This window comes from Eschrichtius robustus, chromosome 16, assembly GCF_028021215.1.
Source record: "Eschrichtius robustus isolate mEscRob2 chromosome 16, mEscRob2.pri, whole genome shotgun sequence".
NCBI lineage: Eukaryota > Metazoa > Chordata > Mammalia > Artiodactyla > Eschrichtiidae > Eschrichtius > Eschrichtius robustus.
In genome coordinates, this window is record NC_090839.1 from 86,544,488 (window position 1) to 86,571,767 (window position 27,280).

General features: G+C 44.8%; 1 protein-coding gene across 4 annotated transcripts in view; it reads right to left on the bottom strand.

The window, feature by feature from the left end:
• Nucleotides 1–27,280, bottom strand: part of LOC137778673 (zinc finger protein with KRAB and SCAN domains 1-like) — a 39,956-nt gene that overhangs the window by 8,141 nt on the left and 4,535 nt on the right. The window contains exons 2-6 of one of the 4 annotated variants that reach the window (XM_068565897.1): nucleotides 22,150–22,667; nucleotides 21,747–21,900; nucleotides 19,634–19,725; nucleotides 19,234–19,360; nucleotides 16,083–16,923 (exon numbers count right to left, since the gene is read on the bottom strand). In XM_068565897.1, coding sequence (XP_068421998.1) covers nucleotides 16,083–16,923; nucleotides 19,234–19,360; nucleotides 19,634–19,725; nucleotides 21,747–21,900; nucleotides 22,150–22,575 — 1,640 coding nt within the window. In that variant the 5' untranslated portion in view covers nucleotides 22,576–22,667. The other 3 variants (XM_068565896.1, XM_068565894.1, XM_068565895.1) reach the window with 3 other exon arrangements.

The following is a 27,280-nucleotide window of genomic DNA, read 5'->3' on the forward strand; positions in this document are numbered from 1 at the left end:
TAGAATGTTTAGCACAAGAGGTCCATCAAGGAAAAGTTCATGGTCTACTACAAGCAGAGGTCTCTGTTCTGTTCCGAGGTTTTCCCCCCCCCCTCATTTATGCCGATTTCCCAAAGCTTATATGCCCTTATCAAAGTGCCCCAAATCCATTCTAGAACAAGATGAGGCATAAATAAACCAAATTATTACAGTCTAACAATTTAACACGACTTACCAATTAATGCTAGAATGCTTTTGACATACTCATTCTGTACCTGAAAACTCCTACGCAGGCAAACTTGATAATTCATGAGGCACAGATTTCTACTGCTGGACAGTTCTAATTGTTACAGGTTTTCTTTAAACTGCACCAAATTCTGCATCACTTTTTATCTTCTTTCTTCACTGATCCTAGTTTGGTCCTAGACCCAAACTTACTTTCTCCGTTGTAGGCTTCCAATACCTGAAAACAGTTGTCTTTTCTTCACAGTTCTTTCAACTGCTCCTTATATAAGAGGTTTCCAAGTACCTCACTCACCAGACCACCTTTCTTTTGACAAACTATTTATAAATAAATGGCCCTCTAAAAATGTGTTTCCAGACTGGAGCAGATCCCTGTTACGTGCTTTCTAACCTGAACAAAGCCCTCCCTATTCCCTCCCTTGGAACAGACACTACCCAGGACTTCTGAGGCCCAGTTTCTCACACGAGGTCCCCAACCCCCTCGGGCGAATTCTTATCAATTAGCCTTGAATTCGGACCGCCTACTGAGAGCCAGGGAAAAAGAGAAAGCAGCCCCACTCAGACTGACGGGCCGTTCGGCTCAGGGAGTGCAGAGAAAAACTGCTCTGGAACACGAAAGAGACCAACTTTCCCTTTTTAAACCCCTGGCGGGGTGCGTGGGAGACGGGGGGAATGCTTTCAAGGGAGCTAATGCCTCCGTCGTCTGGGGCTGGGCAGGGACTGGGGGCTCCTCCCACCACCCTCCCAGGACCGGTCTGGGGAGTCCCCACAGGCCACAGCTGCCTAACCCACTCGTCCCTCCCCGCACCCTTCGGCGGACACTCCCGCTTCCGCCCGCCACGCGAACCGGAGACCGGGAGGCTCACCGTGAGTCAAAGCCACTCGGGCCGCTGAACACTTCGACGCTCACCGCCGCCGACGCAGCCGGAAGTGCGTCATAGCCCCGCCCGCGGAGAGCTGTGCGGGGCCGCAGAGTCCCCTCTAGGAAGTTGGGAGGTCTTTTTGGCATCTCGTTGTCTCGGGTACTCGGGAGGTCGAGGAGCGAAAACGACTGGTGGAGGCGCCCTCGCAATGTGAACAGGCGGGGACCTCTTTCCCATTCCTTTTTTTTTTTTCTAACCAAGGAGGGACCAACCAGATGAAGTCTTGGCGGTTTTCGCACCCCGCCCCCGACGCCCCGGGCCAACGACAGGCGTGGGCTCGGCGCGGCGGCCTCGGTCCTCCTCGTGGACTTCAGAGGTCGGTTCCCCTGTGACCCTCAGGCCGGTCACCGCGTGAGAACTCGGCCCCCGTTTATGGACACGGAGCCCCACGCTTAGCCCACGAAGCCCGAGATTCAGTTATCACACTCAGATGCCCGGCGGCATCCACCTGAAGTAGCTGTGCCCTTGGGGCTTTGCGGGTTCGAAACTTCCTGGGCAGAAATCTCTGAGGCCGCCTTCCAGAGGCTCCTGATGCTGCAGGACTTGGTACAGAGGTCCTTGCCTACATTTTCCCCCGCCGCTGTTGCTCAACTGCAGGTTACGGGACTGTAGATTCTCAATGTTTTCGATCTCAGCCCCACCCCGTCCGGCCCTCACTGAGTTTGCTTTCGCCTGGTCCCTCAAAAGGCACACATGTTGAGGGACAGCAACGTGCCTGCGCAGGGAATACCGTGTGTGAATGCACCATAAATTTGTAGAGATGAGACGTTTTTCCCTGATGTTTTCTATGATCATTTAAATTAAAAAAAAAAAAAATTCAAAGACATACAAAAGATCAACAGTGAGTCCCCTATGTACCAACTGACCAGTTTCAACAGTTATCACACAGTCAGTCTTGTTTCATTCATTCCCCCACGCACTGGTCAGACGTCTAAGATGGGCCCCTTCTGGGTGGCACACGTTAAGAGGAGTGTTCAGAACCCAGTGATCATCCAGAAATGACGAAATCATCGGGAGGTGTGAGCTCTGAACACCATGCCGTTCCACCTAGGAGAATCTGGAGAATTTTTCTTGCCTTAGGTAGGAGAGGACAAGGGGAGAATGAGAGACAAAGCAGTCTCAGTTTTCAAATTTGTGAAGTGTCATCACTTGAAAATGAAGTTTGTCTTCTGGGGCCCAGAGGACAGAACTAAGAGCAATGAATGGAAATGATAGAAAAGTTCAATACAAGGAAGGACTTTCTAAGAGAGTTGCTCAAAAACGGCCACTTCCTGCATCATCTTGTGCTGCTTTGAAGTGGGAGAGCCCTGGGAATGGGGAGGACAGGAGTTTTGCAGAGTGAATTTTGGGGCTGGATGACCTACAGCTTGCCCCAGACTCCTGTTAGTTTTTCCCTTCACCTCCAGCCCCAATGGCATTCATTCACCATTACCACTCCCTCCACACACTTCCTCTGAGTACTTACTGTGGGCCGGTACTGTGTTAAGCACTTGGTTTCAATTCTTTATTGCCGCATAAAAAACTACCCCAAAACTTAGTGCCTTAAACACAACAATTATCCTGACTTCTTCTAACTTAGAGGCAGTAAGGGGCTTAAACTCTGAAGAAAGAGCCAAGTTTGAATCTTGACTTTCCCACATCTCACTTGTATGACACTGGAGAAGTTACTTACTTTCCTGAGCCCACGTTTCCTGATCTACAAAACAGAGCTTTTAATATTTCACAGGGGTAAGTATTCTCAGGATTATAATGTTTCAAAGGATTGATAAATTGAAGATAAATGTGTGTAGCAGATTGTTTCTAAAAATAGTCACAATATTATCTCCCATCCCACATGCTCTTTCGCAATGTGGCCAAGAGCTAGATATAACAGAATCACTCGGGCTGAGGGGGAAACCAGAAACCTCAGAAACCTGCATAGTTCCATGAGCCACACGTGTTTCGTTGTTGTTGTTGTTGTTGTTTGGTTTTTTGGCCGCACTGTGAGGCTCGCAGGATTGAACCCGTGCCCTCTGCAATGAAAACTCAGAGTCCTAACCACTGGACCGCCAGGGAATTCCTGAGCCACACATGTATTGATGCCTTGGCAGTGCTCTGTCCAACCTCTTAGACAAAAGGATCTTTGCCGAGTCATGCAACCAGTAAGCTGTGATGTTGAGGGTTAAAGGAAATCCTTCCCGTTCCAAGCCCATCGTTCTTTCTACAGCAAAAGGCCTAGAGTTGCAAAATACTGATGGCAAAAGAGACCTTAGGGAAAACCTGGTTAAACTCTTGTTTTCAGATGAAGAAACCCACCTGTGGCTGAAGAGGTCAGCTCGGAGGCGCACTAGTGAGCTAATTAGTAGCAGAGCTGAGAGTAGAATCCAGATGCTCTAATTCAATCCTGTGTCCTTACTATATCTCAGCAGATTAAAAATAACAATATGCTCCCATCCAAATCAGACTGTGGTAAAATAAGTTAACTTACGTGATCCATTATCATCTATTGATATAACCACGGCCATATGACAAAACCACAAGAAAGCAGACGAAGGAAAAGTTAGCCATTGCGGCTGGTGGCTCTGCATTTCTTCTTCAGAACAGTTTTGACTTCCAAGAGCCTCATACTCTTCCAATGAACTCATTCCGCAAACACTTACCAAGAACCTACAGTGTGTCAGCCATTGGCTTCAGGCACAAGGAGAAAATGAAAAATGAAAAATACACGTAGTTCTTGGCAGATACGTAAACAAATAACTATGGACACGGTCCATAATAATACGTGGTCCATGATAATACAGACGAGAGCACTAAATGGTGACTAAGTGACGTGTCATCTTGGGGATGCACAGTGTGATGTCTCCTAACATGCAAAGCTCTGTGGCAGGGAGTTTACTAGAGGACAGTTCCCGCCTTTTGGAGAATTCTACTTGCTAAAAGTTCTTTCAATTAAAGCAAACATCTAGGGGACTTCCCTGGTGGCGCAGTGGTTAAGAATCTGCCTGCCAATGCAGGGGACACGGGTTCGAGCCCTGGTTCAGGGGGAATCCCACATGCCGCGAAGCAACTAAGCCTGTGCACCACAACTACTGAGCCTGCGAGCCACAACTACTGAAGCCCGTGCACCTAGAGCCCGTGCTCCGCAACAAGAGAAGTCACCGCAATGAGAAGCCCGTGCACCGCAACAAAGGGTAGCCCCCGCTCTCTGCGACTAGAGAAAGCCCGCACGCAGCAACGAAGACCCAACACAGCCAAAAATAAATAAAATAAATAAATTAAAACAAACAAACAAAAAGCAAACATCTGCTTTCTTGTAATTTCAACTCATTGATCCTAGTCTTTTTTTTTTGGCTGCACCACAAGGCTTGTGGAATCTTAGGTCCCCGACCAGGGATTGAGCCCAGGCACTCGGCAGTGAAAGCACAGAGTCTTAACCACTGGACCGCCAAGGAAGTCCCACATTGATCCTAGTCTTTTTTTTTTTTTTTTAATTTATTTTATTTTATTTTTTATTTTATTTTATTTTTGGCTGTGTTGGGTCTTCACCGCTGCGCACTGGCCCTCTCTAGTTGCGGTGAGCGGGGGCTACTCTTTGCTGCAGTGCGCAGGCCTCTCATTGTGGTGGCCTCCCCTACTGTGGAGCACGGGCTCTAGGGCGCGCAGGCCTCAGCAGTCGTGGCACGCGGGCTCAGTAGTTGTGGCTCGCGGGCTCTAGAGCGCAGCCTCAGTAGTTGTGGCGCACGGGCTTAGTTGCTCCGCGGCATGTGGGATCTTCCTGGACCAGGGCTCGAACCCGTGTCCCCTGCGTTGGCAGGCGGATTCGTAACCACTGCGCCACCAGGGAAGGCCTGATCCTAGTCTTGATTGATCTTTTTCTCTCACAAAATGCATGTAGTTGTTCTTGTCAGCCCTTCAAAATATTTGGAAACTACCATGTGTGACTGTCCCAAAGACCACCTACAACAGTTCTATGATCTTGTCTGAAAGTTGCTTCTGAATCTTGGAATGTGAAGTGTATAATGACCCTCTGAGGGTCCATGGTTCCTCATTTAAATGACCTCCATACTCTCCCACTTAACTTTCTCTGCATTACTCGGTTTTCTTTTGTCATTTTTTTTTTTAATTGGAGTATAATTGCTTTACAATGTTGTGTTAGTTTCTGCAGTACAACGAAGTCTTTTGTCTTGAAAGATTATTTGGTTTGAAAAGGAAAAAGACCCCGCTTTGTAGCAGAGGTCTGGAAGGGGAAAAGCTACGCTGGTTACTGCAGGTCTGGGGTCCCTCCCTCCTCTTCCAGCAGGGAGGTCGTCGTTCTCTCTAAAAAGGTTGCTTTCTGGATCTTCCTCGCTCAGTCTCGCCATCACTCACTTTTGCTGCCATCACTATGCTTGGCCAGCAGAGGGTGATCAAACCTTGGTTTCTTTTAGAACAAGGCAAGCTCCTCACCCATCACAGCTCTGAAAACTTCTTTTTTCTTCCCAGAGGGAGTCCACCTGTACAGCCTGTTGGGAAGCTGCAAAGACATTCATTCAGCTAAAGAAAATGAAAAGAGAATAAAGGTGATGTAGTTGCACAACCCCATAGCTTAGAGCTGGAGTGCTGTTGCTAATGAGCCTTAGAGGACTTGAAGATGCAGCTTAATTATCTGGAAAATGGGCATTATAATAACCTGCTCTGACAACTTCAAAGCGTTTGGATCACATGAGAGTGAACTAGCTTTGTAATTACCTGTACCAATAGTAAGGACATTTTCATCTTCAAAACTCTTGGCTACCATTTTATTTCTGATCTCTGTTTTAATGTCAGCGCACTGCCCTCCCCCCCACCCTGCCCTAGGATGTGGCTCTGCCCATCACAGATCCTTTTTTGCTGTTGTTGTCCTACCCCCTCTGGAGAGGGCCACTTGCCTTCTTAACAAGAGACGGTAAAGTTTCCCGCCAAGGCTTTTACAAGAGCAGGTTGCCGGCTTGTTCCCCGTTGTTGGTGGAAGATCCCAGAAAAAAATTGCATAATCTCTGAGTAGGAGATCACCAAGGGCATCCAGCCCAGCCCTCCCCCCTTGCAAAATCCCTTCCTGCCCAGGACCCCTGGGTGTCATACCTGACCTGATTCGATGCAGACACCTGCTCTGGCTGGCTCTGCAATGAGGTTCCTTCTCCCAGCGTCTTCCACTAGGGCCATTCCTTCTGGGTGTGCACCTTGGGCCCTGCAGAACCCTGGGGCCACCAGTCATCTTCTTATCAGGAGTTGTACGGTTATCACAACTCGCTAGCACAAGGCAGGCAAGTGTCTTGAGGAAGGGGTGCCTTTTTCTAATTTGCCCAAAGTCCTGGTAGCAGCTGGGAAGAGCTGGCTTTACTTATCTGCCTCACTCACTGCAGGACCTCTTTCTTTTTTATTATTCCTGACACCCAGCACATGGCCTGACAATAATGCTTGTTGAAAGGGATTTAGATTGATTTCTTGGAGGCATGCAGAACAAACTGAATGCCTCTTCTACATGACAGGCCTTTAGATACTTGAGGGCAGAGACCAAGTTCTCATGTGTTTTCTCCTCACCAAGCAAAACCCTTTATTGCACACCTGAGGTGGTTTTGGTTTTACCATCCTGCGGTTGGTCTGCCTCTCTTTTAAAATGTGCAGTCCAGAACCAAATGCAGGGCGCACGATGACAGAAAATCCAGGCAGGGGGGAGTCGTGCTAGCACGTGTGTGTTCAAGCATCTGGAGTGGAGGCCGTGCCAAAGACACCTGAGACTTGGAGGCAGTGGTGGTGACTACTGGTGAAGGGACGTGCATAGTTTGGGACAAGAAAGGCCTCTTAAACCTGTGCAGTAATGCCCATGACTCCAGAGGAAATACCATTCCCTGGAGGATTTGGAATTGCAAGAGCTGAAGAAGGATTGGGGTATGGGAAAGAATTGAGTAGGGATTGGTGCAGTTTGAGAGACTCAGAGGCCATGTGAAGTTCTGTCCATAACATAGGGGACTGTCACGGGTCCCAAATTTTCACAAAGACCTGATTTCAAGGTAACGTCTTTTAGGGACTCATGGGATGGAGGACACTGCCAGCATGTTTCACTTAAAGAAGGGAGACTTTTGTGAGGGGTAAATTAATATTCAGGAAAGAGTGAGAGGACCATGGAGGAAATAATAGCTAGTATTTCTGGAACACGTAGGTCAGGCACTGCTGTAGCTGCCTTACATGTAACGGCTCATTTAATGCTTATAACGCTATGTCCATTTTGCAGATGAGGAAACTAAGACACAGCACGTAAGTGGTAGATGAAGGATTTGATCCTGGGCACACTGGCTCCAGTGCCTGCGTGTGTAACCACTATGCTAGGCTGCTCCATAAACGTAGTTGTGGGGTCACAGAGGTGGCGTATGTAGGTGGGAGAATAACTGAGCTCAGAAAGGACATGAAGCAGTGGATAGAACCTGATTGCTGGAGTCAGACACACCTCGCTTTAAATCCAGCTCTGCCACTCATGGGGTCAGCTGCTTCACGTTATGGGCCTCAGTGTCCACATCTGTATAATGGGGCAACTGTCTCTGCAAAGTTGATGTATGGATTAGAGAAACCTCATGGTTGTTATTATTCAGGAGTGAAGGAGGAAGAGAGAGAGGAGTTGATGGGCGGTGCAATGCAAACAACTGACAAGGTTTCAAGGAAATGTCAAATGCTCTAGAAAAGTAAGGGAGAATGAAGACGAGAGAAAGGGCTCTGTCAAGAACACTTGTGACCTCTAATGGTGCCATCTAAGTGGCTAGGATGAGAGCTGAGTTACAAGGGAATTCCCTGGCTGTGCAGTGGTTAGGACTCTGTGCTTCCACTGCAGGGGGCAGATCCCTGGGGAACTAAGATCCTGCATGCCGTGCAACGTGGCCAAAAAATAAAAAAACACACAAAAAAAGAATGTTAAAAAAAAAAAGAGCTGAGTTACAGGGGCTTTAAGAGGGAGGATATCAGCGGTGAAGAGATGAAAACAGCAGTTCTGGTCCACGTGGCAGAGGAATTTGGTAGCTAAAAGGAAGGGTCAAAGTCAAACCAAAGATTTTTAAAATTTGCTTTTGCTCCTTAAAGCTACAAGTTTGTGCTTATTTAAATGGAGAACAGGTACTGAGGGGTGAGGAGGAGGCTGGAGGCACTCGAGAGCAAGGCCACATCCCTCGGCAGGCAGCAAGGGAGGGGCTCCAGGGAGCAGGGAGGACCAGACAGCGAGGCATCGGGATGGCCTGAGGCCCCTGGGAGAGCATATCAAGGGGGGTCTGCTGAGAAAGGGTGAGGTAAGGCCATGGTGGGCCTGGGAGCTTGGGGAGCAGGGGACACCAGGACAGCGGCCCCAAGATTACGGCAGAGAGGAGGGTAGGCTAGCAGGGGCGAGGGTCGTGGAGGGGCCTCATCTGCGGATTTTCCCCGGGCAGCTTTCTGTAACTAAGGCACAGGAATGGAGGGAGAAGGAAGCTACCAGGGTTTGAACTGGACACAGTGAAAGGCTGAGATGCTCTTGGAAGGTGACCTTGACCCTTACGACTCCTGGGGCTCTTGTCTACACTGGGGACGCTGGAGTCTCTGGTCCTCTCCACACCCAGCCGTTAATGAACTCAGGACCAGAATCTCTCACAGGGCTCGTTGTCCACAGCAGTGACCAAGTTCAATAATGCACTGGATTTCTTCCAGCTTCTGTCTACCCTGCTGTTCTCAGGAATCATCTCCTAAAATAAATCATCTGCACACGAGCCCTGACCTCAGGTTCTGCTCTCAGGGAACCTAGGCTAAGACAGTTGGACAGGATAGGGTTTAGTACCCCGGAATTAAGATTTGGTTGTGATACCTAAGTAAAAATACATTGCTTTTTCACATGTGCCACCTTTTACTTTTTAAAAAATTTGTTTATCTCACCATAGCCCTGAAAAGCAAGTGAGGCAGGGGTTAGTATTCCTTTAGGATAAGGAAACTAAGAGCAGAGGAAAACAGAACACTCTGCACTTCTCTCTGGTTTCTAAATAGGGTGAAAAAAAATCAATTATTTAAATGAGACAAAGTGAAAACAATCACATTGAGTTTGTTTCAGTAAGTTATGCAAAAACAAGGTTATTAGGTTAGAGTTCATAGTTTGAAGGTCTAAAATATCAACTTCACATGTTGCTCCTACTATTAGGATGTTCAATTTTTTAAGTCTCATAAAGTGGTCAAAGGTTTTGTTTTTGTTATTGGAGTAGAGTTGATTTACAATGTTGTGTTAGTTTCTGCTGTACAGCAAAGTGAATCAGTTATACATATATCAACTCTTTTTTTAGCTTCCTTCCCCCTATAGGCCATTGAGTTCCCTGTGCTATACGGTAGGTACTTATCAGTTACCTGTTTTATATATAGAAGTGTGTATATGTCAATCCCAGTCTCCAAAGGTTATTTTAATGGTTCCATCCTATGAAAAAATTATATTTTGGGGGATCGTTAAAAAGCAACTTTATTCCATGGTTTTTCATTCTGTTGCCAAGAAGCTACCTAAGCGCTTGTCAAATTACCTAGAACATGTCATTTGGGTGAGGATTGTTTGTGTCACAGTTCCAGTTTTTGACTTTGAAATTATACTTTTTTCTTTACCCAAAACATGCATTTTATGCAACCAAGGACAACAAAAAACAAACATCACAACTATTGCCACCTAGAGATGATAATTTATTGTTTTACCATGATCCTGAAGAGAAACAACATAAAGAGAATATTTATTACAAATCCCCACAATTTCCTTCCCCCACCTCACTACTCTAAAATTTGCCAGACACCATCGGCCTCCTAAAATGGACCACTGACTATAAATGCGTTTACCAATTGATTTTGCTGCCATTTCTCACGACTGAAACTTTAGTGCTCAATCAAATGACTATTTTCAGTGGAGGAGTTTCCTAGCTTTAAAAAAAAAAAACCCTTTTCCTCTAAAATTCCATTATTTACTGAAAGAAGCAGTTCTAGAAATGTTAATGAGGATTTTAAATGAACAAATTCAATCAAAAAATCATTCACTGAACATCTACCAAACATCTGGACGCTTCAAAGATCAGGGAAATGAAAAGGCCAGGTTTTAACAGCAATAACTTAATTCTGCGGATATACAAAGACAAGTCAGTTTCTTTTCGTCTAATTTATTCTAAGAAACTAGGAACTGACAAAACAGGAAAGGTTTGTTTTATCCAGTCTACAGATAAACAAGACAATGCCTGAGTTAGCTCTCTATATAGATTTAGGCTTATCGTGTTGACCTGGGTGTAAATAACCTCTATTTAACTAAAAGTTAGTAAAAATACTTATGTTCATGTTAAAATAATCGCTGATTTTGCTTACATATCCCGCCCCTTGCCCCTAAACTCATAGATTTTTAGAACAAGATTTTCCTGTGTCGTCACAACCTGCTTCCCCCTGCCCAGCCCTCTCACGTAAGAACCCCTGCAACCAGCAGAAGCACGTCTAAATCTAATATGCTTTGTCCTCGCTCGGCGGAATAAAACCTTACTCTGTCAAGTGGCCGAAGTGGAGGTAGGGGGTGGGGAAGGCAGGCGAGCACTGGCCCCCAGCACACGCCCAGCAGTCTCTCTTCTCTCCCTCCGCACGCAGGGCTCCCTCCCCACTCTTCCACAGCTGGGAGTCTGGCCCCTACAACCCTCCCCCCACACTCTCCTTCCTAGCAAACCTGACCTTGTCGGGAGATGAAACAATAGCGACTCAGGCAGCTGCCCCGACCCTTCCCTGGACCAAAGGAACTTGAAACCCGCATCTGAAACTGGAATGAAATCCCAGTTTCAGCATCACCTTTCAATCCCTCACAGAACTTACTCTTTGTATCTTAACGCACTCAGCCTGACTGCTTAACGAGTGCTTGCTGAAGGGAGAAAATTTAATTTTAAGACCAATTAACTTTGCTGATTACTGTGTAATTTGAAGTGAGCCATGATTCTTTAGTGAATGGAGGTGAGAATCTCAACGATTAAAAGAAAAACAAAACAAAAAACCTGTTAAAATAACAGCAGACCATTGTTCAGAAGTCAACCTAATGCCCACTCTTTACCTTCTTCCACTGTTTTAGGATAAGAGAAAAACATGAGGTTTGTGGTATCCACTGTTAAACAGAACCAGACAATATGAAACTAAGTTCTCATGTTAAGACATTCTGTATTATGAGATGTCCAAAATAGTTCCCAAACTTTCGTTTGACCTGCAGAATTGGAGATGGCTTACCTCCCTATAACTTCAAGTTTGTTTTACAAAGCTCTGAAAAGTAAAACAGATAATTTCATTTTTAGATATAATAAAAAATTAATTTGAATAGCAAAATAAGTAACTACTTTTCAATGTACAGTAGTGTGTCCATTCTAAAAACGAAACCTAAATGTTAGGGAAACTTTTCAAATAATGCTTTTTATTATATTCTCCAGTAGTAGCTGAAATAAAAATCTACTCTAACTTCTATGAAAAGATCTATTTATACCACTTAATTTCCTCTTCTCTGATTCGACGTTTCACTTTGCAATCTGCAGACCTTCACGTGGTTTCCCAGCTGGGGAACCATAGCCCCCTCATCAGCATTTCTGAGAAGTTGCACAGAGTGGGACCCACAAACACATGGCTCCGCTGGTAAGTACTGCTGTCACTGTGTGACTACGTTTTAATACTGTTACTCCAATTCACACGATGACTCTTCCGTGAGGATGGTAGGGTGAACCTGGTTAGCTAGCTTTAGATGAGGACGTCAGGACGACGAGATCCTGCAATAAAAGGTGATCAACTCTAGGATAAAAATTAGAAAAAAGTTCTTTCCCAGCTATGAATCTTCACAAGCCCTCTCTAATCACAGGCCAGGGGAAGTGAGTGGAGCAAAGAGGGTACACAGGAGACAGCTGAGACAGGAATATTGCAAAATGCTTCTCAAGCCTTCCTGCAGTCCCAGGGACTGGATGCCTGTGTGTCTGTTTTCCAGGGAAGAGCCCATCCTGGTGTTTTCCTATCCCAAGTTTTCTAAGCACAGAAATTTAAGAGTTAGTGGAGGAAGCAGGACTATGCTTCACACCATTGGGTCAAGGTAAGTGGTCCCACTGGCCCTCCCAGGACACGCCCTCTTCTTGACTGATGGGGGCAGACCTTCTTCCTCCCCCGACAAGCTCAGAGAACCCATTCTCCTTGCTTGAAATGGTGATCTGGCAGCTAAGCGGTCAACTTCCTGGCTTTGAAGAGAACACTCTCAGGAAGCTGCAGATGTTTCTAGAACTGTTCCATTTTAGTGCCCTAGTCACCTGTCTCTCCTAGCGATTCCACTCATCTCCTAAGCTCTTGGCTTGATAAGCACCAAACTATGAAGGTTTTTTTCTCGTTTTCCCCTTTCTCAGTTCTGTGAACTGACTTGTTTATGACCACATCAACTTCTTCACTACTCCAAAACTTTGCTCTTTTGGAGTGATGTGTTCTGTCAAATAGATTAAAATAAAAATACACTATCTGTTTACAGGGAATATACAGAATAAAACAGGGGCTGGAGGTACAAAACACAGACACTGACACTATGGTCATACAAAATATATAGAAGTACCCAACATTAACAATTTTTGTCAGAAGTTGTACATTTTGCTATTTCTTTAGCATTTTCCCACATTTTTTTTTTTTTTTCCTTCTGTGGATCCTCTGGAGTTAAGATCGAGCTTCCTCTGCAGTGTTTCTGAAATTCAACACATGATTGGGACATACTGACGGAATTCATTTTCTGTCCAAAGCAATGAGTGCTACACATTAAAGTTTTCCTCACATATAATATTAATAATGTTTATTTACAGTGTGAGTTTTCTGATGCTAAGGGCTGAGATGTGATTAAAGGCTTTGCCATATTTATCACATTCAAGAGGTTCCTTCCTGGGATGACTTCTCTGATGCCAGGTAAGATGTGAATTGTCTTAGGTATCAAACGTGTCAACCTCTCTGTACATATTTAGCACAGTTTCACTTTTATGCCTTTAATAAAATACTAAGTGCCTTCCATATCAAGATGCCTCATACATCTGTAGTCTTAGGCTTTAGCCTTGCCTGCCAGGATGAAGTAGAAACAAATGCCCCAGAACTTGAAGACTTATACTTCTCTTCCTGGCAAGGTTAAGGTATATTTTTAAAAACCCCTCAAAAACTTCCACTGGGTCAACTAGCATGCTAACAGTGAACTAGAGTACTGAACCTGTTAACATACTTCAGCCAGTCGAGAACTTTCAGATGAGTATCCTGAGCACTAATTTAGATGTCGTAAGCCTTTTGGGCCATGACTCTATTACACTTTGCGCTGAAGAGCTGATAAATGAATGCAATGCAGATGGTTTTATAAACAGTGGTAGCCTGTCTTCTTCAGAAAACTTGTCTTCAAATAGCTGCTTCAAGGAGTCCATCTGCTGAAGATCTGGAGCAACGCCCGTGGCCATCCCACACAGTCAGTACGATGTCCCAGGAAATGGGAATTAAATGTGGGGCACAGGCTATAGTTAACTTCCATTAAAAAGAAATAATGGCTGAATCATGTCCGCATAAAAAAGCCAACGTGGGTGGACCTGACCAGTGTTCTTTCCCTCTTCACAACAGTCGGTGCTTCGATCGGTGTCTGGAGTTAAGCACCTCACTGCTTTCAGTTGCTTCCTGGCAGCAAAAGTCTTTGCTCAAAAGCATCAGCAGTTTTCTACGTGACCACCACTATGTCTCACTCTTTGAAGAAAATTCCTAAAAGCATTTCTTCTACCTTCCCTTACTATAAAAAGTTACTTAGGTGCGCTCTTCTGGAGTCTCTCTCCTGTTTTTCTTAAATTGGATGGATAGAATACTCTGGTCACCAGCTGACTTCCTTAAAGTTCCCCCAGGCAACACAGATGCAACTGCTTAGGAGCTACCGGGAAGCTGGAGTTGGTCCAAGTTATAGAGAGAGGCCAGAGAAAAAGTGCTGTTTGGCCCGGAGCTGAGGCCACAGCTGCCCCCACCTCCATGGTTCCCCGTGAAGTGGCACTGTCTCATAGGCTTGGGTTGTTGGCTAGCAAACCAGTGACGAGTGACAGTTTTAGTTCTTGACGGAAAATCTCAAACTCTATGTGAGGGGTCTCCCATTATGGGGCTAGTCTTCAGGTGTGTTCTTAGTCTGTTTCTAAGTCCCTGCAGGGCTGTCCACAGTCATTCACGTGCTCTCACGAGCAGTTACCTCTACCCAAGGCCCTGATGACTTCCTATGTGACCCACGCTGCTTGGGTCTCTTGTGTGTGCATCTGAAAATGGTCTGTCGCTGGCTTCTACGCAGAAGCTAACGCATCCTCCTGCACAGATGATGGGAAAGATCAAAGTTTCATAACCTCACCTCAGTCTCTAGTGATGAGAAACAGAAAAGACATTGTGCGGTATGACTACAATACGACCAACCACATCTTAGCACGTTGGTGAGCTTCTCAGAGCAACAGACACGTTTAGTAATTGCCAGCTAACGATCTCAAATGTCTTTTCAAAGTTTCTGGAAGGTGTGGGGAAAAAAAAATGCTCCCTCCAATGTTCCTTTTTCTGAAAAGCAACAGAAATCACATCTTTTGAACTTTAAAGTTACAAATGATTCACAAAGTGCCCAAATCATCACGTTGTTCAGGAGCTCACTGAAGAAATTCTGGTTAAGATCTTTGCCATCTTTGCCTTAGTAAGTGATCACATTGTTCTTTAAGATGATGGATGACAACAAAGTCGTTTCTGACATTTCATGGTATTTACTCTCTGATCCGTGTCTAGATAGTCTATGCTGGTGGCTGACCAGCACCCTTCGTTTATATTTAGGACAAAACTAGCATGCGACCCTAGAGCTTTAGCCACGCCTCGGGCTCACAAGCTGGGCCAGGCTACCGTATTTCAGGTACTCGTGACTCACAGGCCTTGTCGTGAATGTACAAGTCCTGCTAGAAGTCAGGTCTAATGAGCACTTCTCATGTGGTCAGCACTGTGTCCAGGGCTGTCGGGGATATAAATATATCCCCCGATGAGAGAAGCATCTCTTTTGGGGAGTGATGAAAACTTTCCCACACGGAACAACGAAAGATTCAAAGACAGTATGCAATCAAGTGCTAACCTGTGGAGAAACGCAGTTAGGAGTGCGATAGTGCTTTAGGGAATTTGGGCATTTTGCGAAGGGAGAGAAGTGTTTTGAATCACGGTTGCCATTTCAGTAGGATTTATCTCAGTCATGAGGAGGGAACCATCTACATCTGCGGCCGTCCTTTGGAACTGTAGACTGGTGCGCATGCCCTCTCTTTCAGGAAGAGATAGAAATCTTTGGTTTGATACTGACAGCGCAGTCCTAGATTTCTATAGCTTTGGTAGGCTGCCAGTGACTGTACAGAACTTACCGTATATACATATAACTAGTTTGAGCAGCATGTGCCGATGTAGTTTTTGTTCAAACTGTCCCTCTTTTTTGAGAAATAGGGTTCAGCAAGACGTTGGCCCAGTAGGGCGTTTGCGGCAAGCAGGTTTTGAACCTCAGTGTCATTTTCACAGAGCCGATCTTAGTCTTTCAATTATGTACTGTGGTTGCGAAGAGTTCAAGAGCGCCTTAAAGGTCTCCTCATTACTGAAAGCTTGACATTTTCCTGTGTGTGTGCTTCTATCCTGTGTGGAAACAGCATGTGGATTATCCATCCCTATGACTAGCATTTCCCTGCAGGGGCTGTGGAAGAATTATACGCCCACAGACTAGGCAAAGGCAGAACACTGCTGATGTAACTGTAAGGATCCGTAACTGTGATTTTTTTTTTTAACCTGTTGAGGCTGTTTTTTTTCCCCTCCATGGGCACACATCTCTGAAATAATTTTAGAAACGAAAAGGGGAAATGGCTTGTTGACAAATTCTTGCTTTACACACAGCTTTTCAGGAATGCTCCGAAAGCATCGAGGGAGGCGGGGCTATACTCGGAGGCTCGCTCTCTGGTGTGGATTCTGTGATGCAGAGTGAGGGTCGAGCTCCGGGTGAAGGCCTTGCCGCACTTCGTGCACTTATAGGGCTTTTCTCGGGTGTGAATTCTCCGATGCAAAATAAGGTATGAGTTTCGGTTGAAAGCCTTTCCACATTCACTACATTCATAGGGCTTTTCCCCCGTGTGGATTCTCTGATGCTTAGTGAGGTCTGAGCTCTGGCTGAAGGCCTTCCCACACTCGTTACATTCGTAGGGTTTCTCCCCAGAGTGGATCCGCTGATGCAGAATGAGATTTGAACTGTGACTGAAGGCTTTGCCACACTCATTACATTCATGAGGCTTCTCTCCTGTGTGGATTCGCTGATGCAGGACAAGGTTTGAGTTAAGACTGAAGGCTTTCCCACACTCACTACATTCATAGGGCTTTTCTCCGGTGTGGATTATCTTATGGCGAATAAGGCTTGAACTCCTTGTGAAGCATTTACCACATTCATCACATCTGTGGGACTTCGCTCCTGTCGGAACTTCTTCAGGGGTGTTGAAGTTTGAGCTCAGACTGAAGCTTCTCCCCAGTCCTTTACCCTTTTCCCTTGGACCTCGCTCTCCTGTGCTGGGGTTTTTTTTTTCCTTGACTGTAGCTGGCCCCGGATCTCTCTTTTCTTTTCCAGTTTTCTCCTCAGGGTTTCTCTGCTGCCTTTCTACTACTCTGCCCTGCTGTTCACGTTTTTCTCCGAAATCTTTCTGGAATTTTCCTGTGGTCTCCCCATGTGATGCTGAGTCTTCTGCAATTTCAGCCTTTGAGGTGGACTCCTCATTCTCATTCCTGTTTTCACAACCTGACACGATAAATAGAAAATACAAATAGCATCTTTTTCTGTTGAATATGTGGGTTACTCAAGTGACACTGTTTTCCAGGAAGCTTCTACCTGCCTGCAAAATGACCTCACAATATTAACTGGAGATAAAATAGTAGAAAAACAAGGGAAAAAACATAGGGACAACAGGGAGTAGAATTGGGAAATGAGAGGGCAGGCAAAGCGTGGAAAGGACAACGGAGGGAGCGTGCAGAGAGGCCAGGAGGGAGCAGAGGGAACAGAACCAGGCGAGGAAGGACGGAAGGCATGAGGAATTAAGGAACATAAGAGGTCACAACTCATGGTTCTATAATTTGGTCACCCGGTAATTAATTTGAAAGAATAAATACACATTAAAAAAATCATGGTCCAGGGACTTCCCTGGCGGTCCAGTGGTTAAGACCCCGTGCTTCCAATGCAGGGGGTGTGGCTTCAATCCCTGGTTGGGGAACTAAGAGCCCACATGCTGTGAGGCTAAGAAAAAAATTTAAAAAAAAAATCATGTTCCAGTTCTAATTAAGAATTTATGAGTTAAAAAAAAGAGAGAACGGACAGGTCTTTCCTAGAAAATGATAAGTGGTATTACCAGAAAGAAAGGAATGCAATTAATAAAAGAAAAGCAAATACTCCGCCAATTCTGTGAGATTTTTATTGACAAGGTGATAGTTAACAGGCAAAACAAAGAGCGCTGAACCTGGCAGGTTACGCAGACCTTCAGACACAGAAACTAGTTTCTCTCCACTAGGGAGAGCAGCACAGAGCTGACAGTGCTCAAGCAACAGGGATGAGGGTGAAGAAGCTGGTTGGGGCATTAGTACATGTAACTGAAACCTGCACTGACAAACGACTGAGAACTACTGAGAACAAAGAGACTGAAAACAATTCCAGAGACAGCCCACAAAGGACATAATATAAGATAACATCTTACAAATGCAGAGCTGATCTTCTGATTTTAGCAATCTGCCTGTTAAAACACCGGAATATATTCTTATTGTGGACTGCTATATTCTGTGTGTCACCCTGTTTTTTAAGTATAGACTAAAAATTGTTCAGTACAAAAACACTATTTTATATATGTTTACATTTGTCTAGAAAAAACCCAAACTATCCCAAATCTATTCTTTATTTACTTGGCCTTAAGAAACCTTTCCAAGTGAGTGTGCACTATCTCAACGCAATCACTGAAGGAGTTGAGTATCTAATTCCTGACTTGAGTGATGAAATCACCATAAATACTGACCTGATCATAAGGAAGAGGAAATTGGTCTACTTCTTTTGAATTCCAAGCCTAGGTCCTTGATGATCTGGATAGTTCCCCGGCTGTTCCCAATGTTTTGTTTTGTTTTGTTTTAAGTTAGCAAGGGGTGGGTACTACCCGGCTCACAAACAGAGATCAGTTTTTTGGCTTAATTTTCACCTCATCCAAAGAGCAAGTACTAAGAAACAACAAACCCCAGTTATCCCTATGGTCCAAAACAAAACTTGAGGTTTCTGTAGTAACATCCTTTCTTCATAACTTCCCTTCATTCACCCTACCACTGCCCTCCCCAGGCAGAAGTCTTAGGAAGTGGCCTTCCCTATGACAGGACTGATCTGAGAGCTTCCTGCAGTACTGTCTCCCAGGGGTTAAGACCTAATAGAGACAAATGGGACTGTTTGTCAACTGTGTCACCTTGTCTTATCTGGTTGATGCCTCTTAGAACTTCTTTGTTCTTACTACACACTCAGGAGCCAGAGCTCTTCACAGAAGATCACCATTAGGTTTGAAATCTGGGAATCCTGACCATAAGGGAGGTACAGGTGCAAGTTCATGGAATTATACAGAGCTGTCGTGGAGCAGCGCTCACAGGATGCAAGACTGAAAGCCCATGGAAGGATGCAGTGTAGGTTCAGGAACACGGTCCCAGGTTAGGATTAGATTGATGATCAATTCTCACCTGGCCCTCTATACGAGGAAATACAGACACTTCCCCTGACAAAAGCACTTAATTGTATCCACAAGGAATGAAGCAGAATCCTCAATGGTGACAGAGTAGTTGAAGAGGTGGGGATTCAGAACATAAAAGTATTTCTGCTTTCAAACAGCAAAAACTACCTAGAGGTAAAAAAATCCACCTGGAATCAGGAAGTCCCAGTACCAGGCTTTTGGGATTAAAGAAACTCAAATTGTTCTCCTTCTCTATCTGGTCTGAAGAAAGGGGCTCAGTAGTCTCTAACACCTCAGAGATCCCAGAACTAGCAGAAAAAGAGGCAATACAATCTTATCAGACAATAATCCTGCAGCCATCTTACCCTGGGAAATCACGTTCCCATAATTCTCCTGCCTGGTGTCCCTATTCAGATTCCTCCGAGCCAGGTTCTGACATCCCCATTCCTCCAGGATGAGGGACACGGCCATGTCCTCGATCTTCACCATTGCCTGAAATAACATGAGATCCCCACACTCAGTTCCCCCAAAGTCCAGGGACAGTCCCACTGCCCGAACCTGGAGTCAGGGACGGAGGTGACTGCAAACCTACAGGATGCTGGGAAAGAAAAGGTGACCATGCCAGGCTCTAGTGGACAGGTGGTGAGTGGGGCTACTCTGTGGGCAGGGACATCAAGAGCCAGTGTGCTGGTGAAGACCGCTGAAAGAGCCCCAGGAAGAGGCAGATGCGAGGGACTCAGGAGGGCAGAGGGGCCCACAGCTCACCTGGGAATCTGCCGAGAACAGTGCAGATGCCATCGCCTGGTCTCTGGGACCCCCCTCGTGATGAGGGGCAGGAACGTGGGTGGCAGGGAGAGCTGAGGGAGGAGAAAGGAGCTGTGAGTGAAGCCAGCTCTGCTCTGGGCCTCCCCTCAAAGGGCCCACGGGCACCCTCTTTCCTGTACCAGCATGCCCAGTGTTCAGTGTTTAACTACAGAACTGAGAACTACAGAGAATATAAGAAAGAAAAGGCATGATGTGTGTCTTCCCAAGACCTCTGTTCTTAAGCAGAAGTAACAAGGAGTCATAAAAGGGTCCTTAAAATCACCTGGTCCAACTCCTTCATTTTAAAGAAGGGGAAACCGAGGCCCCAAGAGGGTAAACAACTTGCCTAACATCATCCTGTTAAGAGGGCAGAGCCAGAACTAGAACCCGGGTTCCTACTCTCAGCCACAGAAGTAGGTAACACTCAGCCCACATTCAAGTCTGGCTCATAATTTAATTTTCTCCAGTCCAACGAACAGTGTACCAGGACTTCAGAATCCTGTTCAGTTGTGGAAAATGGAACAGTTTTAAAAATCTTTAGTAGTAACATCTTGAAACACAGAGAAGGAAGGGCCTCTTCTTACTTCTGGGTAAGTTTCTGCCATTTTTTTGTCCCTCTACTTTTCTCCCTCACTTAGCCACAGTTTTTGGATAAAATGCACACATGGTTCGAATGTCGATGAGACATTTACAAATGTATAAAGGTCTGGGTTGACACTCATCTAATAAAAGACATCGACAACATAGGATCACACTAACTGCGATGTGCAAGAAAAACTGGAAAAATTTTAAACGGCAAAATCAAAATCCTCCCTTGCCAAGTAATGTTAGATTTGGAAATGTTACTGGTGAACAGATGATGTTACTGTGCTGCAAAGATACTAAAAAACTAATATGAAACGGAATTAGTAAATCTTGTAACTATTTCAGAATATACGGCAATAATATAAGCTAAAGCAAAATGTAGACAAAGATCAAGTACCTAGCACTTTAACCCTCTGAGAGTTAGGAACACTCTGGAAGATGAGCAGCACAAAGAGAAACTGAGAATAAGTGCATACGCCTCAATTCCTTCAAGAACTATTTACGACATAACAACTGTATGTTCCAGGGTCTGGAAAGCTGTTACTCTGGTAACCTGAAGCCCTAACCTGGCACTTAAAACCACGAAGATCCTCCTCCGTTTCCTGACTTCACCTGGTGGAGTGTGAAGAGAGCTCACAAACCCTACGAGGACCTAACGGGACTGGGTAGACAGCGGTGGATAAACATCACAGCGCACTGCTTGGCTCACAAGGCTTGCTCCAGCTTACGAGCGCTGGCTGTCCTGCAGAACGCACGGAACACAATACTTCCTTAAGCTCTAATGTTCCTATCCTGAATGTCATCATAAATACACACACTGGTTAAGTGTGCCTTTGTCAACTCTTGCTGAACAACCATACTTTTAGCATGTTATTTTTTTCTCTTTCACTGATATTCTAGGTATCAACTTTGACTTTAAAATTGGATAAAAATATTGTTAATATTTCCCTCAAGGAAAAAAAATTCAACTGATTTTTATTTATATGACCCTGAAGTGATTTTTTTGCCTCATGTTCCTCAACCAAAAACAAAATATTTTTTCCATCCTTCTCCCATTCTTTGGAATTTTTGAAAGTAACCTAGAAATAGTGATGTTATACAGTATTTTATACATTTTAAATAAAATGAATTGATAAATGATCCTTTTAAAGATAATTTACGACATACTAGAGTGTTGGCTATATTTCATCTGTTCCTAGGACTTTCCTGTAAAAAAAAAAAACAAAACCTGCTAGACATCCAGAATACTAACAATTCAACAAATAATATAATGTCCACCCAAGTTCATCATGCACATTTCGCCTTACCTCCTTGGTAACATTATTTAACTCCTGAAATTGATCTGTAAGTTATATTTCCTCTGATATTTAGTAATAACGACAATAGAAACAAACATACTTCTCTATTGCAGGCATTTAGCAACACAGAGAGGGCACTCCCATCCTGAATAGTTTGCTTCTTTCCCCCCATGTGAAACCTTGCTTCTTACCCCGTGGTTGTAAGAGGCGGGGTTTCCGAGATGAATGCTTGAAATGGGACTGGGTGGCCTCATGAGGAAGGTCAAAGCTCGAGGACTCCTGTACTGGATCCAGAGGCACCATCCCCCTTGCGAGCATCTCAGGTCCATGAACTTGACCTGGGACCTGAGGACAAACAGGTTGGGCTTGTGGGTAAATCACTTTTTAAACAGGAATTTAAACAAACGAAAAAAGACAGTAAATATACCAGTGGCTGCAGGAAGGACAGGGCTAGAATACTTTTTAATATCCAAGCAAACAGGATCAAAGCACCACAAGGACTATTAATACGAACTTTAAGTCAGTAACTTTCTCTCTGCTCCAGCCTCAAAGTCCACGTGCTGCTCACACATGACAGGTTTCCCCTCTTCTTACCTGCTGTCCTGATAAATCCAGCTCCAGATCTTCCAGAAGGGTCACAGCCTCCTCCCCACTATCGGGACGGTATTCCTGCAGCCAGACCTGGAGCTCCTTGGGCAGAATGGAAAGGAACTGCTCCAGTACCAGCAGCTCCACGATCTGCTCCTTGGTGTTTATCTCTGGTCGCAGCCACTGGTGACAAAGTTCCTTCAGTCGACTCAGGGCCTCTCGAGGCCCAAAAGTGTTCTGGTAACAGAAGTGCCTGAAACGCTGGCGGAAGATCTCTGGGTCGGGAGGAGGAGACTCCTGCAGACTGGCGTCCTGCCCCCACATGTGCTCTTCCTCATCTTCCTCTTCGACCTTCACTATCACGATGCCGTCCTTCTCCTGGGCAGCGTGGGGGGACAGACCGGTGGCTTCCCTTGACTCAGCAGTCATCATTCAGGCTCAGGGACCTGACTTGATCCAAACAGGGTCTGTGCTCTCCTTTCTGTCCTGGGAGATGTTTTCTGATATCTGTTTCTGTACTATTCCTGAAGGAGTAAAAAAAAAAAAAGTTATTGGTACCTTTATGAAAAGTGACCTGTGCTGTTAATACTTCATACAAGGCTACACATCAAGGCATTAAAAATGCCTCTGGGGGCTTCCCTGATGGCACAGTGGTTAAGAATCTGCCTGCCAAAGCAGGGGACATGGGTTCGAGCCCTGGTCTGGGAAGATCCCACGTGCCGCGGAGCAAATAAGCCCGTGCGCCACAACTACTGAGCCTGCGAGCTACAACTACTGAGCCCGCGTGCAACAACTATTGAAGCCTGTGCGCCTAGAGCCCGTGATCCACAACAAGAGAAGCCACCGTGATGAGAAGCCCGCGCACCGCAACGAAGAGTAGCTCCCGCTCACCGCAACTAGAGAAAGCCCACGTGCAGCAACGAAGACCAGCCAAAAAATAAATAAATAAATAAATTAATTAATTAAAAAAAATGTCTCTGAATAGCAAAGGGGGAAAAGAAAGCCTCCAGAGCCACACTGTTTTCCCTGCCACTTTAGATATTAAGGTTTGCAAACAAACTTCCAACTGGCAAATTCCCCCCTCAGGGTGTTTGCCTGAGCCTGAGCACCGTCCCTCCAGGAGGAGGGCAGGCTATGACATCATGTGTTTACACGCTAAGCCCAGTGAGAGCTGAACTTAGTTAGTGGGGGGCCAGGCACCCGCTCCAGCAGCACACTAGCCATCTTAGCCCCTCCCACGACACCCTTGGAGCACCACCTCACAGATGACACAACTGCGGCTCGGATGACTCAAGTGATCTGCTCAGGAGCAGGAGGCTACCTACCTAGTAGCGTCAACACTCAAGCCAAATTTGAAGGCCAGGACTTGCTAACCCACCGTTTAGCTATTTCTATTATTTTTATGGGTGCCTTGGTAAGTACGAGATGATCCACTTTGGACAGAGAAAGAAAGTATCAGAATGTCTATTTATATTTTAAAAGTGAGAGAAAATAAACCATATTTAATGTACAAATGGACACTACCAAGCTCAGTTGGTCTAAATGCTGAACTGTCACATGTCACACAAGAGACAAGCGTTGGGGGGGGGGGTGAGCAAAATGGGTCAAATGATACAAACTTACAGTTATCAAATAAGTAAGTCCTGGGGATGTAATGTAGAGCATGGTGACTACAGTTAATAATAATAATGTACTGCATATTTGAAAGTTGCTGAGAGTAGTTCTTAAAAATTCTCATCGAAAGAAAATAAAATGTAGGGGACTTCCCTGGCGGCAAAGTGGTTAAGAATCCGCCTGCCAATGCAGGGGACACGGGTTCAAGCCCTGGTCCGGGAAGATCCCACGTGCCTCGGAGCAACTAAGCCCGTGTGCCCCAACTACTGAGCCCACAAGCCCCAACTACTGAGCCCATGTGCCACAACTACCGCAGCCTGTGCACCTAGAGCCCCTGCTCCGCAACAAGAGAAGCCACCGCAATGAGAAGTCCGTGCACCGCACCGAAGAGTAGCCCCCGCTTGCCGCAACTAGAGAAAGCCTGTGTGCAGCAATGAAGACCCAACGCAGCCAAAAATAAGTAATAACAGAAAAGAAAAGAAAAAAAGAAAATGTAACTATGGTGACAGATGTTAACCAGACTTATTGTGGTGATCACTTTGGAATATACACAAATACTCAATCGTTATGTTGTACACCTGAAACCAATATAATGTTATATATCAATTACATCTCAAAAAAAAGAGAGACAAGCAGCTTTAAAGATTCTTTCAGAGAAACTACAATTAGGGAAATACTAACGATGCAAACACACACAAACAAGAAAACTGCACAGCAATTTTTAACTCAGCGAGGTTAGAAGGTAAAAACAAATGTGGAACTAAATCAAACTTAAGAAGTCAACCGATAAGTGAGAAAGTAGCTGCTTAAAAAAAAGTGTGAGGAAAGAACTATTATGAGAACAGATGTGTGTTGTTACATAATTTTAACTGCCAAAAATGATACTCAGTTTCCTGGAAAATATTATCTACACATTTTAAAAACTTGGAAATATTTCCTAATTTGTTTAAAAGTCTTCCAAATGAGGATTTTTAGTGGGTCTTAAATCTGTTTGTTAAAATTATAAAACACCTTTTTTTTTTTTTTTTTTGGCTGAACACCTTTTTATTTTTTTTATTGGAGTATAACTGCTTTACAATGTTGTGTTAGTTTCTGCTGTACAAGGAAGTGAATCAGCTGTATGTATACATATATCCCCTCCCTCTTGGACCCCCCATCCTCCACCATCCCACCCCTCTAGGTCATCACAGAGCACCCAGCTGAACTCCCTGTGCTATACCGCAGGTTCCCACTAGCTATCTATTTTACACATGGTAATGTATTTATGTCAAACCTAATCTCCCAATTCGTTCCACCCTTTATAAAACACCTTCTGATTAGTTTGTAAGAACAGGTGATTTAAGGGCATGGAAAATGGAAACGTACTAGCTGAATTTCAAGAACAAAAATTTAACATGGTTGGTGGATAGGATCAATCCTGAGTTACTAAGCAGAGGCAACAATGTGTCGCTTCCATCTGAACTGACAAACCTTTGTGAAGCATCTTTTTTTTCCCACCTCTACGGCCATCAAAATTAAGCATCAAATTCAACTTTTAGAGACAAGAGCATCCAACTGTTCTATCACAATAAGATAAGCCAAGAGTTTTCAACTAGCAAAGTATTTTTAATTACATGGCTCTCACTGAAAAATTATTTTGATGGAAAAAGGATCACGTACATTGAAAGCACAAAAATTTTTCTAGAATAGCACAACTTAATGTATTTTTTTAATTATACAAAACATTGGTACATGTATGTAATTTTTCTAAATAGTTTTTACTGACAGGAACGTGTGACCAGAAAAGTTTGGAGATGACTCTTCTAATCGCAAAGAATATGATTTTAATCTGAGATTTATCACAGGATTAGTTTTTTTCTCTCTCTCTCTTTGGTCCTTAATGACAACCAGAAATCCTTATTAAAATAGCAGTCTATAATAACAATAAAGAATATTACATTCAAAAAGGCTTTCTACATAAATGTAAAAACAATGTGGGAATTAAATCATTTCTCCAATGATTTTAATAAACTGGTAAAAGTCCTGTTGCAAACCATCTTCTAGACCTTCCCATCCACTCCTTCAGACCTGTTTTGCACTCCGCCCACCTTGCTGCAGGAAATGTATTTTGTTTTTCAACTTCGGAGCAGCTTTACCTGGAAAGTCCTTACAGTTACGAGTATTCAGTTTCCTAACCGTTTCTGCAGATCTACAGCGTGCAAAGTGTCCTGCTAGACTGAGCGGAATAAAAAGATGAGAAGCACCATTCCTATTTTTACACAAATAATTACAGTACAAAGCAGATGTGCCAACAGTTCTAAGGAGGTTACAACCTGAGTGCTGGAGAAGCCCTGAGGAGTGACTGACAGCTACAAGGCAGCTTCCAGGAAACAGCCCCCCTGGAGCTGGGGCATCGGAAGAGCCAGGACCCAGACAGGAAGAGGCAGCGAGTAGGGAGTCCAAGGGATCACTCCTTTGGCTATCTTTCTCCCAGCTGGAGGCTAAATAATTCCTGTAAGGCTGAGTCTCTCTATTTCATTCTGAAAAGTGAAAAGAAAGACTATCTTTTCCAGCTACGCCTCCCAGAATTGTCTTCCGCCACCCTAATCCAGGCTCCACATCTCCTGCCGAGACTAGGGCCTTAGCTCCATACGGTTTCTCTAGCCTCCATTTCTCTCCTTTCCAATACGAACAACATACCAAGGTCAACCTAGTATTGCCAAAGTATGCTTCTGGTCATTCCCTCCTTCCCCTCACTTACTGTCAATGAATCCTTGACATCTACCAATCTAGTGTTCAAACAACACACCCCACTCGACTTTTCCACTCCCATTACTTTCCTTAGTAGTGATCCCCTGTATTTCAGCCTATTGGGCCCATTAATAGGGTTCCCCAAGCGTAGGGTGTGAGTTTGCATCTTTACCCCTTTGCCGGGACCAATGACTCTGCATCTTCACCCCTTTGCTGGGACCAATCTCCCACCTTTATCCACCTCTATGGCCAAATTTTCACTCACCCTTCAAGATGTACACTGTCTCCTGACATTCTGAATTAAGTAAGATATCTTCCTCCTTTGAACACCCTTGGTACTTTCTCTGTTCCTACCTTAGGCACTTCTACTCTCCTTGTATTACCATTACTTGAGTTGCAGTTCCTATCTCCACCTCCCAACTAAGCCCCTCAAGGACAAGGACTTTTGTTTACTTATCTTCTAGGGAACTGGGGAGACTGTTAAACGGCACAGAAGAAGTAAGAGCAATTCAGGGACTTCCCTGGTGGTCCAGTGGTTAAGACTCCGCGCTCCCAATGCAGGGGGCCCGGGTTCAATCCCTGGTCAGGGAACTAGATCCCACATGCCGCAACTAAGACCCAGCACAGCCAAATAAATAAATATTAAAAAAAAAAGAAAAGGAAAAGAAAAAAGAACAACTCCAACTATTACAGCTCCCCCTGCCATCTTATTGCCTTTAGTGGCAATTAGTGACCAGACAGCCCACAAATATCTCATCACTCAGGCGCAGAATCTCACCTTCCTTGACTCCTC